The 15,999-nt window shown below is 40.3% G+C and overlaps 1 protein-coding gene across 1 annotated transcript in view; it reads left to right on the forward strand.

The window, feature by feature from the left end:
- PRKACB (protein kinase cAMP-activated catalytic subunit beta) overlaps positions 1-6,367 on the forward strand; it is a 30,809-nt gene extending 24,442 nt beyond the window's left edge. Inside the window, exons 9-10 of the mRNA XM_031057915.1 lie at positions 97-261; positions 3,309-6,367. Coding sequence (XP_030913775.1) covers positions 97-261; positions 3,309-3,434 — 291 coding nt within the window. The 3' untranslated portion in view covers positions 3,435-6,367. The remainder of the gene's footprint in view (positions 1-96; positions 262-3,308) is intronic.
- Positions 6,368-15,999: the final 9,632 nt, after the last annotated feature.

Consider the following 15,999-nt stretch of genomic DNA (forward strand, 5'->3'; position numbering starts at 1 on the left):
TCCTACTGTTTCCTTTTGTGTCAAGTTGTTTCCCTTCACAGGGGAAAGAATCAAATTTGTATCATGTTTTTTAATGTTATGGGTGTATAATTTTAGGTGAGGTTCCCATCACACTTCAGTTCAGACCTAAAGGATCTTCTAAGAAATTTACTCCAGGTAGATTTGACCAAAAGATATGGAAATCTCAAGAATGGTGTAAATGACATAAAGAATCACAAGTGGTTTGCAACTACAGATTGGATTGCCATTTATCAGAGAAAGGTAAGACCCTTCCTGATCGAAACTATTACAGGTCTTTAAAGGATTGAAGTAAAATTTCCAATTATTGTGTTTAATTTTTATTCCCTAGATGTGGGACTTGAAATTGAGGAAGGGTGAAAGTAGTTTAATCTTTTAAGGTTCCAAAGGATATGTATAGATTCAATTATGTTTGTTTCTTCTGCATATTCTAGCCTGGACCTCTGTGTACATTCTCGTTCTCTTTAACACACATGTTGTGCGTTAGTCTATTTCTGGATTATCTCAGGACAAGGCATCTCCTGCCTCTCTCACTTTTTATTTAACCCCTGCCATAGTGTCATCTATAAATACTCCTCCACAGCAGAAATGAATTTGTTTTCCTTTCCAGCCAGCACTCAGACTGTACTTCAGTGTGGAGAAGCTCATGCCAAAGCTAGAGCTTTTTTTTCTCCTAAAGCAACCTGCTCCTTCTGTAAAAAAAGCTAGAGATAAATGATAATATTTAAAGAAATTGGTTTGGATTTGAAATGCTAACAGTCTTGACTATAAAGGCATGAACTTGCTGCTGTAACAGCAGTATTTTAAGGGCCAAACCTAAATACTAACAATAGTTTATAAAAAGAAACTGATTGTTTGGCTACACAAACTGACAGTACAGTTGTTGAATTATTCACTAATGTATTAATTACTACAAGACAGGGTACAATTAATGCATCCTGTATTCCTTGCATTAAGTATAGATATTTTTAAGAAAATATTCCCCATTGTGGAATTCTAATTATCTGTTCTTCACTTTCTGAATACCTCTTTGCAAGGAGGCATTATATGCACCAGGATTCATTTGCCAGTACGCTGTTTGGGAACACCCAGGCCCCATCATATGAACAGTGTTTTAATACTGTGCTAAATACTCTTAGCATTGCTAGTGTACTGCTATAGTGAATTAGTTTCACATAAATAAGAAATATTTTTAAATGTTAAGAAGTAGTAGAGTCAGATTAACTATTACTAAATGTAAAGGTTGTGAAAACTGATACCGAGTAAGTTTGAAGCTTCCAATTATAAAGAATAAATACTGTAATGGGGTCTGGAACAATAGCATGGATTGTAAGGTCATTCAAGTAGTCACAGAAATACAGCAATAAACCTTAGACTTATACTAGTTTTTCACAGTGGCTGTTACTACAGCATGTATTCTCCTGAATAAACATAGTGTTCCTTGGCAGCTAATGTCATGTGAATGGTTTGAGGGTTTTTTGGTTGGTTGGTTTGTGGTTTTTTTTGGGTTTGGGTTTTTTTTTTTGGTGTTTTGTTTTGTTTTTGTTTTGGGTTTTTTTTTAATGCTACAGTCATAAGTAAACCAGTCAATTACTTCATATTTCGGATGCAGAATCATAAAATTTGCTGATTTGGAAGGGGCCCACAAGGATCATCCAGTCCAACTCCTGGACCTGCCCAGGACCCCAGGAGTCACACCACGTGCCAGAGAGCATTGTCCAAACACTTCTTGAACCTCTCAGGCTGGTGTGGTGACCACTGCCCTGGGGAGCTGTTCCAGTGCCCAAACACCCTCTGGGTGAAGGCTTCTCCTGATATCCAACCTAAACCTGCCCTGACTCAGCTTCAGGCCATTCCCTCGGGTCCTGTCACTGTCACTGGGCAGAGATCAGTGCCTGCTGCTCCTCTTCCCTTCCCGAGGAAGCTGTGACTGCAGTGAGGTCTGCCCTCAGTCTCCTCCAGGCTGAGCAGACCCAGTGCCCTCAGCTGCTCCTCACTGCTTCCCCTTGAGGCCCTTCACCATCTTGGTTGCCCTCCTCTGGACACTCTCGAATAGCTCAGTGTCTTTCCTACATCGTGGCACCCAAAGCTGCCCCCAGCACTCGAGGTGAGGCCGCCCCAGAGCAGAGCAGAGAGGGACAATCCCCTCCCTTGCCCAGCTGGTGATGCTGTGTCTCATTTGAAAGTGTTCTAAAGTTCAAGCAGTAAATGAGATATTTTCTGTGTTCTGAGTTTTGCTGTAAGAAAGTAACTGAAAATCAGTTTAAGGAGACACAGAGACAGAATTCAGATATTGGTAATGTGTGCCTTTGTAGGCTAGGTATGTACACAGACTGTGTGTTCACTCAGGCTAAATCACTGAAACATGTATCTTGTTTTAAGAATAAGAGGATATACACGTGACAATTGCAGGCACAAATGCACAAGTTACTGTTATTTCTTGGCAGTGTATAATGGTATTGCCCACAGTTTGGAATTTAATTTTGTTAGTCTGTGCTGTACCTCTTTAATTTACTGATCTACACATGCAGCACATCCCCACCATCAGCAATCTGCCTGGGGGCACAGTGTGGTGTGATCCTCTGCCTCAGTGGAGATGTGCCTGCTCCGTTTCATCGTCTCCCCACCATTCTGCCTCTGGCACACCTACTGCATGAGATGTTTGGGAGAAAGATACTGATTGCTTTGTGTTTCCAGGTTTATATTTGCATCACCTGCATAATTTTGTTGTAATTTTGCTTACCTTATGGTGCAGTCTTTGAGTGATTCCTTCAAGTCATTGCTTGTTCTCATTGTGGCCTAGTTTTTAGAAGGCTTTCACTTCTCACTTAGGTCCTAGGAGGAACTTCATAAAAGATGCAGAACAAATTCTTTTCCACTTGTATTAGGTTAGTTTTTATTTTGAAATAGAAGACTGTTATTAAGTAGGAGGGAGAGGCATTCCAAACTTTCCTAAGATTTTTGTGTAGTGGTGATGGCAATCAGTGTACTCCATGTCCTTGCTAATGAGCTGGAAGGAGCAGGATCACCTCTGCAAGGAGGGGACTAATCTTTGTTTTGAATCTGTCAGCAAGAGATTAGTCTTTTCCAATTTAGATTCACACATCTAGGCCTCTACCTTCCTAGGTTGGTTTTGTTTATGTGCCACAACTTAAATCTGTAATACCTGATTTCTTGGCAGGATGTGAGAAGTAATGGGAGTATTGCTGTGCTTGTTTTTACCGTGTGTAATCTATTGGTATTTGGCCAGTAACATTTCATGTGCCTTTTTGTATTTCCTACCAATACAGGTAGAAGCTCCATTCATACCAAAGTGCAGAGGTCCTGGAGATACCAGCAACTTTGATGACTATGAAGAAGAAGATATTCGTGCTTCTCTAACAGAAAAATGTGCAAAAGAATTTGCTGATTTTTAGTAGGAGTAAGAGGACAAGATGACATCAGGGCTCACATTGGGATCTTTGCACTCTGTTAACAGATGAGGTGGAGCTGAGACCATCATATGTCAAAACAGTTACCTAGTTACTTCATTCCACAAAGCTGACTGAGGTCTTTTTTGCCATCTTCCATGTGTGCAGTTTGCACCAACCCTTCTAACTAGGCACAATTAAGCAAGCACTGTTTGTGCAGTAACACAGAATAATAGACCACTTTCCTACTTAACTTTGGTTTCTGTCGTTCTTTGTTTCTGTGTATTGTTCATTTTCCCCCTTTGAAATGAAGTAGTTTTTTACCCAAGAATGCTCCATTTTATTTTGAATAATGTATTATTTGTGTGAGTGAAATGGAAGGTGTTGCGGCTAGTGTGATTTAGACTGAAGTGAAAGATAAATGTTGCTTCTAGTCTGTGCCAGCCAATAATTCATGTCTGTCTTGTGTCTGATGCTACAATTTATAATAATTTTTTAGTAGCTCAGACTAAACCTAGCCAACATTTTTAGCATTTTTGAAGGTAGTATTTATCGCCATATAAATGTCTGCTAAATTAACTTAAAAACATTTCTTCCTGGAGGCTGACCAAAATTCAGTAGAATCAATTGGATGGCTTAAGTAGGGGACAGTAGCTAGACCCCGTGCCTTGGTTTTCTACATCCCTGCAGTTTTCGTCACTGCCTCCTTCCTTTGTATTTCCCACCTAGGCAGTAGGCAAGTTGCCATAACCAGACTGTACCATGGAAAGCTTGCAGTCTCATGAGAGGGAGTAATTCCATCTGGTCTGGACTTTGGACCATATTAAACCAAGTCAACTTACCAGCATTTCAGTTGGCAGGTGTGAAATGGCTTGTTTAAGATCAAGAACCCTAAACTCTTTAAGGAAATTTTGGTCAGTACTGTAGAGAATTCATTTTGATTCACCTTTTCTTCTTCTTTTTTTCTTATTTTTTTTAAAGTAGCCAATGTTTCGGCTCCCGAAGTATTCCTTGCTTCAAGCCTTTTTTGATTAAAAAAGGCATCCATTAGAATAAAAACCATCATGCCACAGAAAGCAAAATGCGCTCTGCCATTAGCTATGAAAAACAAATGGTTTAGCAAATGCAAAATAATGTTCTAGATGCATCGCTGGATGAACACGGTTATTTTTTGTTAGCTGTTAAGAATAAGAGGTTATTGCCAAGTTTTTATTCTGGTATACTATATTAGTAAACTGAGGATGGAGTACTGCTACAATCATTTTCTTTTTAATTACAGCACTTCATTCATGAAGAAAAGAGATCAAGTTTAAAAACTGCAACAGCTGAGTTTATTTTAGTTGTGTTGTGTCTTCATTTCTAACCTACTTTCTTTCAATCAATCAGAATGTATGGTCACACAGATACAAGTATTTGGGTTTAATTATGTTTTGTATACTCTCACCAACTGACTTAAAAGGTATTGCTACCATGTGCTAGCTTTGGGCACTTTTACACATTTATTTCAATGTTAATAATCAGCGGCTCAGCACTTTTTTTGGGGTTGCTTTTAAACTTATTCATAGTAGTTTTATTTGAACACTTGGTTCTGGCTGTCTCAGTGACCTGTCTTAAAACAGCACATCTAAAAGTTTAAACTAGACTCATGTTTTATGAAAAATTTACATGCATACAAGGATGAATTGTTTTTTTAAAAAACGAGCTATATTGATACATAGCCATTGGATTTGTTTGAATGCCAGTGCAAATAAACAGCTGGCTTTCCTTCCTTTTAATCTGTACGACGCTCCTAAAAGAAAGGCCTTTGTAGACATTTTACAAAAGAGTATGAAACATACCACCCAATGTTCTGTCTGTTTAGGTTGTTGAGCATTTTTGCACAACGTCATTAGGAGGCTGACACTGAATGCAGTCTTTGTCCACCCATATTTACATACATGCAAGAAAAGTATAAGATACTTTGCTGTAGCAAATTTTATGTAACAAAGATATATCGTCACATTAATAAATTTAAAGAAATCCTTTGTATGAAAATGTTAAAATCTTTTGTATTTCATTTAGACCAAGGACATGCTGCTGTATGCTAGCTGTATGCGATAAATTCTACAGTAACTTTGTTGTCGTTTATGAACTTTAAAAGATTTTAATAAATGTTGAAGATCACAATTTGATTCTGTTATGATTTTAATTTTTAATCATTACATTTATAGTTCTAGAAAGGTTCAAAGATTTTTCTGTTCTGTAAAATACTGTAATCATTCATCTTGCGTGTACAATAAGACAAAAGTCTAGGAAATTGGTTCTGACATGTCTGTCTGATATCCAGATTAAATTCTACACGGGCATAAGTGGAAAAGTCATCATAATGCCATGATATTATGCTATTTTTTAATTTTATGAAAATCCTGTTAGAAAGTAAAACACTTTTCCAATATGGCATAATAGACTTCAGTATGGAAATGAGATTCTATTTTGGAAAAGGAGGGGAAGTGTGCAATTTCCAAGGCATTAGTGAGTACATTTGACAATGTGAGTATTATACAACCCTCTCATTTAAACACAGTCATGAAATATAACTACAGAATATTATGTTACCTGTATTTAATTTGAAAAATCCTTTTCACAATATGGAAAAATTGTATATCTATGACAGTAGAAGCTTGTTAATTTTACACATTTGAGGAATTAAGTGTTGAACTATATGGTATATTTTAATTGTACTCTAGTTGTATGTAACTTTCATTTCCAACATAAAGGATTGTATCTCATTAAGTAAATTGCTTTTTTTATTATCTTGTCAGTTGCATTAAAACCCTTATTTTTAAATCCTTTAAAGTATTTTACTAATTTTTGCAAATAATTAGATGTTTTTAAGTGCTGCAATAGTGTGCAATAGTAAACATTTATATACAGAAGTGCAAATTAAATTATGTACAACACTTGTGCTGCTTCTTTGTGAATCAGAATGTTGTATGATGACAGTTGTTGCACCTCCCCATGTGTGAGCAGAGTTTGAAAGCAAGAGGAAAAGGTTGTGAAACCCACTACACACATGAGTTGGGGCACGGTAAGCTTTACACTAACTAGGGTGTCTGGAGAAGGTGATGTGGAGAACATTAAAGGCACTATGAGAAGTCTTGGACTTCTTAGACAATCAAAAGCAAGCAAGGTGATCATTAGCTTCAGTATTGTTTGTCTTCATTTTATTTTCATTCAGACTCAATGCTTTTTATTAAAGATAATTGCCTGTTTTTAAACTGTCTGCAGATCCCGCTGTACAAACTTTGTGCTGTGTCTCATTGTGCTGTGAAACAACTGATAGAAGTAAAGACTGTTCATAGTCTTGGCATTGTCTGTCTTGAGGCTTTTTCTGCAAGTGGTGTTTGGAGAGGCTCTGGTGTCTGCTCTGTAATGCAGCTCCTCCTCTTCCCACTGTCTGAGCCGAGCTGTGGCCTCTGTGCTTCTGCTGCTGTACGCCTGCGACTGCGCTCTTGTGTTCTTGGTTTCCTGGTACCACTGCTACATTACATTTTAAAGACCCTTGTACTTTTTCTAAAGCTCAGCTAAAAAACCTGTGAAAATACTGTCTTCTGCTTTTACTACAGCTCCTAAACAAGCACAGCATGCTGAGCCACAGATTTGAAGGTGTCATTCAAATCTGTTCTGATTTCCTGCATAAGGAGGACTTATCCCAAATCAGAATTGAAGCGCCATTCCATAAGAAACTGGTAAAAAACCAATTCCATTCTCTAGCTAAGGTGCATATAGCTGATCTGGATCTGTTTGATGATATTAAAAAAAAAAAAAAAAGAGAGAGTTTGACCACCACAGTTTTACAAGTGTGGGTCTTGCATACATTTTAAAAATGTTTTTCATGGAAAGGTATTTTTCACGAGGTATTGACTGATTTAAGTTCCTTAACAGATAGGTAAAATATGAGCCCCTAGCTTCAAGCTGGGCAGTAAAAGGGTTAGAACTCCACAAGGATGTCTAAATGCCTTATAGATAGTAAATATTTGTCATTTTACATAGGGATTATGTGAAGTGTTGGATTTTTTTAGAAGTGTGAGATGGGTACCTAGAGGCAAGACAGGATCTCATGATATCTTCCCTTTCTAACTTCTGAATTTGATGATGAATAAAAGTATGAATTAAATCTGAGATCTAGTCACATTTTTACCTCTTTTTATTGTTTGGATTGGGAAGGGGTATTGTATGACAAAAAGGGATGCCTGAAGGAACTTTGCATATACTGAAAATGTATTTTATTTTTATAATTGACTAGTACAAAGAGTGTAGTCCCTCAGAGGGATAAAAACGGCTTAAGGTTTCTATAACATCATTAGGATCAGTTCCCACCAGTGTTTCAAAGCCAGTAAAAATTCCTTTAGAATCCTTACAGCTTCATTGTGCTGTTCCTTCCCTTGGAGGGTCAAGTACCAATGTCTTTGCAAAAACATATTCCTAAGAATTGTGTGTGTATGGCTCTTTGCTTTGAAGCTTTAAAGAAACATAGTTGTGGTGTTCATTGACATGAGCTGCTGTCAGTAAGCACAAATGGAAGAGCCAGTGACAAACTTGAACATTTCTTACTGCTGCTAAGCTCACAGGTCTAGATTGTGCTGGAACACACAGTGGCAACACAGTTGTCTGATGGCAAAGCTGCAGCACAAAAACTCTTCAGGATTAAAGGTTGGAGTTTGAGGAGGGAGGTCAGTGATCTGTTCCATCTGTATGCAACCACAGTAACAGGTGTTTTCCTTTGCTGGGAGGTTGTTATCAGAGACTTCTTCCTTTCCCTTTGCTTCCAAGGTGCTGTGGATGATCAGAGAGGACACAGCTGTAGCTATGTTGACACAAATGGAGCAAGGTCTCAGCAGCCTGGCAAGCAGTGTGGTACGTTCTGAGCGTGTTCAGTAAGTTCCAGGAAAAATTACTGCTGACTAGGGCAACAAAGAGAAAATTGGAGAGCTGGAAAGGCCTGGTTAACTGAAATTCTTCCCCCACCAAGGTAATTTGATTCAATTGAAGGCAAAAAAAATAAAATATCCAAGACCTCATTTAGAGGTGTATTAATGCTTTGGTCTACACAGCAATATCACAAGAATACCAAAAGTATTGCTCTTTAATTTGTATCTACATTGCTACTTTGAATGTGTATGTAGTTATCTAAATAACAGTTCAACAAAATGAATGCTTGACTGGGATGTCCTTTCACTTTCTCCTGTCTTTGCCTCCTTCTACTTGATGCTTGCATGAACTGGGGATCTGAGTGTCAGGACTCTGTTAATGAGAGGTAACACCCTGGATAAGTAAAACATGATTCACCTATCTCACAGGCATGTTAATTCAGGTTAAGCAACCTGAATTAATATGTAATCCTTTTATAAATGCCCAATGTTTATCAAGTATCTGTTTTCAACTGCCCCCCTAAAAAAAGGCACTGTGTGTCCTCAGTTAACACATTATCTTTATTTCCCTTTTTCTCTGGCCATATTGGGAAGTGGCATTCTCTGGCATTGGGAAGCGTGCATCTGGCAGGCTTTCTTACCAGTGGAAAATCTAAGAGAGGAACTGAGCAGGCAGCCTTAGTAAAAGCATGCCATTGAGGCAGAAAGAGGATCACAGTGGCAGAACATGTGATGTAACATGCATGTGGTGATACAGTTTGCTAGTGCAAGCACATGAATTCATCTCCAGAGTGGTTCTACTTCCACAGAAGAACTACTCCAGAGAGCCACGTCCAAGGCCACAGCATGCACAGCTCATGGATTCTGGAAAGGAATTTCAGAGCAGTACTGATTTTGCTGCAAGGGATGTTTCCTGCCAAGATAAGTATTGCAGGGAATGCTGGGAGGAAAATAACTCCCTAAAGTCTCATAAACTTATTTGATCTTTTTTAAAGCCACTCAAGGAAACTTGAAATATCAGCAAAAATTCTTTTTCACTTGGGATTTGTACAACACAAACCTCTGCTTTAGGGCATACCTAGTATTGTATCTGAAGTTATTAAACTCGTCTTCATTCTGCTACTACATATTGACTAACAGAACTCAACTCTGACTTTTCTTGAAGTTTTTTTTAATGTTTCAGGTTACTGCAAAATCCTGTCAACTAAAATCATGAAAGGAGATGATCTTTAAGGTCCCTTCCAACCAAAAGTATTCTACGATTGCATCTTCAGGAGCTTTCCATAGGCTCTAGTTACATTTATTTGCCAGTAGATGTCACATTTACATGGTGTGGAACGCTGTGTAAGAAATGTCAGCTGCAGAGCACAGTAAGAACAAGAGACTTGGAAAGTATTTAAGAGCAATAGGGAATGAAAAATTTAGATTGTACCAGTCACATAATATGTCAGGGAATAATACATGCAATACCAACCATGAGTATTTGTTCTTTGTGTATTAGTTGATTTTGCCTTTAAATCCTTTTGAGATAATAGTTGCAATATTTTTTACTGGTTTTCACATCAGCATGAGCAAAAAAAGAAGGTTTTGACACAAATTTGAACAAAAGTATTTTTCCATAATATGTATTATTGCATGGACTATATAAAAATTTCACTAAAATCCTTGATTGATAGTTCCTATTTCCATTTGAAGTTAGAACTAGAGGTGAGTGTCTGTACTAATAGCTCACAATCACATTTCTATTTTATGTGCAATTGAAATTTCAGAAATACACTCTTTTTAACCAAAGATGGTCACCAATAAAAATTGAAAAGTGTTCCTATGCTGATTTGTTAAGTAAATAGTATTTATAGTAGAGTGGATATAAACTTTTGAGTTGGATGGTAATCAAATATAGATATATCTCTACTAATTATGTTTACAGGCAAAAGAACAACTGTTTATATTTTTCTGAATTATGTGATCACCAGAGCAGTTGGAGAACAAGTTACAGCAAATGTGCTCTTGAGAGCACCCGTGATCAGAGCCTCATCAACTAATTTAAGAGCTGAGTAAGTTTTTTAATTATCGGTTTAACAATCTTAATGCAGAACTGTTGAATGTCATGTCTGCTCATGTTCAGATGCATCTGGGTTTGGTTTATATCAAAGGAGAGAGTAGAGGGGAAAACAGGGTCATCCAATGTGTGACTGGAACATTTGCCCCCCTGTAACAGAGCTTCCTTTCTTGCAGTCTGTTTTGGCAACCACTGTCCTACCAAAGCACTGCGTGCATGCTTTGAGCTTGCACACTGATGCACAAATCATAGGGATGCCATTCCTTCTGGTCTGCTCACAGTTCAGGGCCTAAGAGCAGACAGAGCACCTGTAAGTCCCCCCAGCAGAACCAGTAAGTGAGACCCTTCCCTGGGTCTGGGGTGCCTTCTGAGGGCTGAGGAGCAGCATCCTGCAAGGCTGAGCAAAGAGTGGAATGCCAAACTCTGGCCTTCCACACCTGGCATCTCTTCTGGCAGTTACACCAAAATAACAACATGGAGAGAAGATGCCAGTATTTGCTGAGACATGGTCACTTTACAAATCTTAAAAATCTGGATATTTCTGACAGTCAGGTTCTTCATTCTCTGGACAAGAACTTCCCAGCAAAATGGGAGGAAAAAACTAGCACTAATTTTTCAATGTATTGGTTTGAAATATAGTTGAGATTTCTGCTTGTGTTTTGTTGACACATTTCTGTTTGTAACTGTTTTTCTGAGCGCATCACCATGTTGTGCTTTTTCATTTGCCTCACTTCCTGCAACCAAGTGCTACATTTTAGATTTCCCAGAGAGGTAGTAGCTACTTCACTGAGATGTCTAAGCCTTGTTTATATAAAATGTTTTTATCAGGCTGGATTCCCTTTAACAGTGTTGATATTTCATATGAATACATTTCATAAGCCTATTGCTACATTATTACAAGCAGGGCAAATATGTGGCAGGTATTACTGCTAGTATGGGCACAATGAGATGTGTTTTATACAGTGATTTTTTAAAATGAAGTATAAGTTTTAAAATAACAAAGGTTTAAGTCTAGACAGATGCTTTATTAAATATGAGCAACTACTACAATAAGGAGTTGCACAGCAAAATAAGTAGGGCAGGAAATTCTCAGTGAAGTGGATATAATTCAGGTGCAGGGAGATTTATTTAAGCAATTCAGTCTTGGAAAAAAGAGGAAGCGAAAGCATAAAGGTGTCACTGGCCTTGCATTGTAGTCAGCTACTGTACACATTCATTTTTCGGCTGTATGAAGAGGGTGTAACTTTAGTCATCTTACTGGAGATCTATATGATTATGAGAGAAAGGTCAGGTAATGCATATTGTATCCAAAGTACCTTAGCATACTAAAGCAAAGGTTTCAGGGCCTCCCCAGCAGGACAAAAGCCAGATCTTTGTCCCCCTGCCTGGGCAGTGAGTCTGAGCAGTGCTGCTCACCCCAGACTGGCAGCCAGGAGCTGTCCCTGACCCAGCGCTGGGCACCGCAGAGCCCCCAGCCGGCAGCCAGAGCTTTCCCAGGAGGCTGTACACATCTACAGACCTGCTCTTTACCCTGAGGGAGTGTGCCCTGGGAACTACGGGAAAGGTAAATTCAGGCCCACTGCCTGCTGTGCTCTGATTTTGTGTTTAACACACACTGTAACATAACTGCCTCCAAAATGAATGCCAGGCTGGTACCAAGTCACTGCTGCATTCTGGCCATGGGTTTTCAGCCTCCCTTCCCTCCTCACTTGCTTAACACCATTGTGATCTTTAGGCTTTTGTCTAGGCTTTATGCAGAACTTGAGAGCAACATGACAATACCCAGCCATGCAGAACACCCTGGCAGGCCAGCAGGGGACTGTGAAGAAGACACAGCATGGTTTTTGGAGGACCTTCCTGGCCAAGACAGGAATTGAAGAGAAGCACTTCATTGCTGGACTCCATGGGCTGGGAACTGTCTCTTATTCCTCTGTGGAGTGCTGAAGTAGGGAAGGGACAGCAGGACAACAGGTATTAAGCAGCTGATATTGTGAAGAAAGGTAAGTGGCAAAATTCCATTCAAGCAAACTAGAAATACTATAGACAAGGGTGGAAAAGACCTTAAGTGAATAAAGACAGTTTTCTGGCAGTAAAGTGCTGAAAAGGTGCAACTGGACCAGTAAGAGGGATTTTTCCTCTTTCTGGGTAGATAGGAGTTGTCAGGAACTGTGGAAAAGGCCCTTAGTTACTTATCAGTACAAGGATGTCTCAAATCATCAGTACCATATAGGTGTGATAAAATGTAGTGTGGGATAAGGGGCCATTCAGAGCCAACTGGAAAGGGAGAAGGTACTGCCAAGACCCTACTGCAGCCCAGGGTGCAGCTCCAAATGTCCTCTCCTGGAAGGTGAATGTACAGAAAGGAGAAAGGGGAACAAGATCAGAAAATGCAGACCAAAAAGGGCTGTGGTCATTCAGATGTTTGAGTCTATATAAGAATGTAAATACCAGAGAAACAGAGAAATCAAATATTGCACTTAACAATATTAAACTAAAGATTATTACTAGAGGAACAAACAGGTATAAACTGTTTCTATATTTCTGAACTTGTAGATTAAAATTTCTTAATTCCCTGCAAAGAGGAGCTGGACAGAGCCTTTCTACAGGGCAGAGTGGGCTGAGATTCCCCATGGGCCCCTAGGTAGTGCTGGGTGTGAATGTGCTTGTGTGAGGGCTTGGCTGTGATGCCAGGAGATCAAACCCCACAGCCTGGACGGTCCCTTTCCAGTCTTGTATTGCTAGGAGGGAAATGATGCAAAAGGGATTTTTAGACTGTTGTTAGTAATTGACTGGGCATAGCTATACATTAATTCCGTTTGCGTATTACACCCATGTCACTTCCACACTCATGACAAAAGTTACATAGAAGCAGCCTGTGCCCCCATTGGATTCCCATGCTGCCAGTGCTAGGCATTACATGGACTTTTTGGCTGCCAGCCACATCTGGATGAAATCTCTTTGGTTTACTTTCTTCCTCACAATGAGCAGCAGGAACCAAAAACGATCAGGGCCCACCCCGAAATGTCTCCCTGAAAACCCAGAGGAGCAGCAAGCCCCTTCCAGCGCTTGTTCCACGCTGCGGTTCAGGTCCCGGAGGCGCCAGCAGCTCCCAGAGCCGGGGCTGTGAGGGGAAGGCGCGCCCCCCGCGGGACTACAACTCCCAGCAGCCCCCGCGGCGCCCGGTGGGTCGCGGCCTGCACGGCGTCTGCTGCTGAGGGCGCAGGGCTTCCCTCGGGCCCCCCGGGCTTTGAAACATTCGGTCCTTGTTTTCAGAGAAATACGTGTTTTACACAGAGCTAGATCCATTCTACTCCACATAATGCCACCTTATTGAGAGGGGCTTCCCCTCAATTTCCTGTGTTATTTTCTCACTCAGCTTCCCCAATGTTTTTTTTTACCCAGGGCACTGGAATGAAGTTCAAAGGGCTTTATTTAGCCCTAGGGAGCCGAAATTCAGTACCCTCTGCACAGCTAGCAGGGTGCTATGCTGTCCTTTTGCCACATGTGCCGTGCATTTTGTCTTCTACTCCTTAACTGCCAGGGACAAAACAGAAGGATGGGAAGGATTGCAGTAGGAAACTGGCATTTTTCAATACCCAGAAAACAGGGTCCACTGGTGTCCGATACCTGCACTGACCTTTGCGTGTTTCCCCTCATGTGATAGCAGAAGTTCAGACACACACACAGGACAGACCCCTTGACCTGGATCTACCAACCCTGGTCTCACTTGGTTTCCTGCATGGCTTGGAAACTTTTTCTTTTTGGCCATAAGTGGGATGGAAATAGTCAAACAAAAGGCTAATTCACTTCTCTGCTTTATCTCCCTCCAGACATAATTTAATTATAATTAAATTACCTTACCCCAATGAATGAAAATACAAGTCACAGATCATATTCCACACTGAATTTTTCCACAACCCATTTTCTTAAAATTCCCCTCTTTGCTGTTCAAGGTCCTCTAGAAGGAATGCATCACTTCGAATACTCAAAGGATTAACTGAAGAACATGATGAAAGGGAGAGTGAGTAAAATAGCTCGTTTATATTTGTATCCTCAAATGTCAGTTCATTACCAAAGTTAGAAACCAGCTGATACAGAAAACTCATTATGGCTTCATTTAGAATGTTTATTTCTTTAGAGACAGAAAAGAATTGCCTTGCTTGGCTCACTTGTCCAACACAAATATGCCACGTTTTACAGTACACTTTGGGATGGGAAGTAAAGAGGGTTTTGTTTAGGGCACAGTACATTTAATCCTCTATTTATTTTGTTTATCTGCATTTTTTTAAATCCCAAAGCAGTGAGGACAGTTACTGCCCTCTGTTCTCAATGCTTCTGACGATATTTGAGTGCCATTACTTGCAAAGCTCCTGCAAGCTCTGGTTATTCATCTGACAGTACATAAGTAAGACAAAATGAAGTGCTTTGGGAAGTTGTGTCCACAATCTTTTGCCCAAAAGTCCACTTTGCTGGTAATTTTAGTGCTTGTAACTGTGCCCAGTTAGCAGTTAGGTGACCTGGATCTCCATGCAGTCAGTAAGCTTTGTCTGGGAGTGAGACGGATGCAAAGTGCCTGGGACAGCCCCAGGTGCCCACTCTGGTGGCTGAGCAAGCTCTGTCTGTGTGTGCCAGCTGGGCACTCGTGTCAGAGCCCTGCAGAAATCAAGCCAAAGTCACCAGTAGGTTCTGTGCAAATCCCCAGGTAATTTGTAACATCCCCCTTGCCTTGCAGCAAAAAGCAGGCGTGTCATTTGAGTGGCTTGACTCAGAAGGAAATTTTTCAAGTAAAACATCCCACAAATTTGAAGTAACCCAGCCTGTTATGGATAATCAAAAGGTCACAGCACCTGATTAGTGGCTGGGATGCAGCCCTGGCTACAAAGCCCATGGGTGGGGAAACAGGGTGTGTTGATAATCATTGCTTAATTTCCCTTGCACTGACAGTGCATCTAGGTAATGCCTATATACCACTAGAAAACATCAGCAATCAAGGCATACTGAAGAGATAAAAAAATAGTGTAAAAAGAAAAAGTGTTGTTGCCAGAAAAACTTGACAACTTTTGTATTAAAGTCTGTGTGTTTTATTGCCAGTGGGACACTTAGTAATTTGTCGGCTCTTTGAGTTGATTCTTTCTGTACAGTAAATCCCGTGGGTATGGTCTCCTTCTGAAATAAAGTCTGGAGCTTAGACGAGTGAGATCTGCAGACTCAGTGCCTCCAACTCCTCTCTTTCCCCAGTGCCGGCGGTGGCACGGTGGGGGTACTCGGTTGTGCTGTCCTTGGTCACTCCTCTTTCCCATCACCCCGAGCCTGCAGTTGCAGGAGTTCCACAGAAAGCCAAGTGTCTGCTTCTCACAAACGTGTTGACGAACTCATTCTAAGAATGAATGTTTGTAACTTTATCAATCTGCCAACATCTGGCGACTCCTACTTCGTACCTTGTATAAAATTTCCTCGGCTTGGTACCGCATCCTTCAACAACTAGGGATTTGTTTCCTTTCCGTTACCTGTAACACCTCGCTTGTTAGGAGGAGCAGAAATGTCCACAAGGAGGCCCCAAGAACCTCAAGTCAAGAACCGAGCTCCGAGCGCAGCTCTCCGG

The sequence above is a fragment of the Geospiza fortis genome, unplaced genomic scaffold (genome assembly GCF_000277835.1).
Source record: "Geospiza fortis unplaced genomic scaffold, GeoFor_1.0 scaffold403, whole genome shotgun sequence".
Classification (NCBI taxonomy): Eukaryota; Metazoa; Chordata; class Aves; order Passeriformes; family Thraupidae; genus Geospiza; species Geospiza fortis.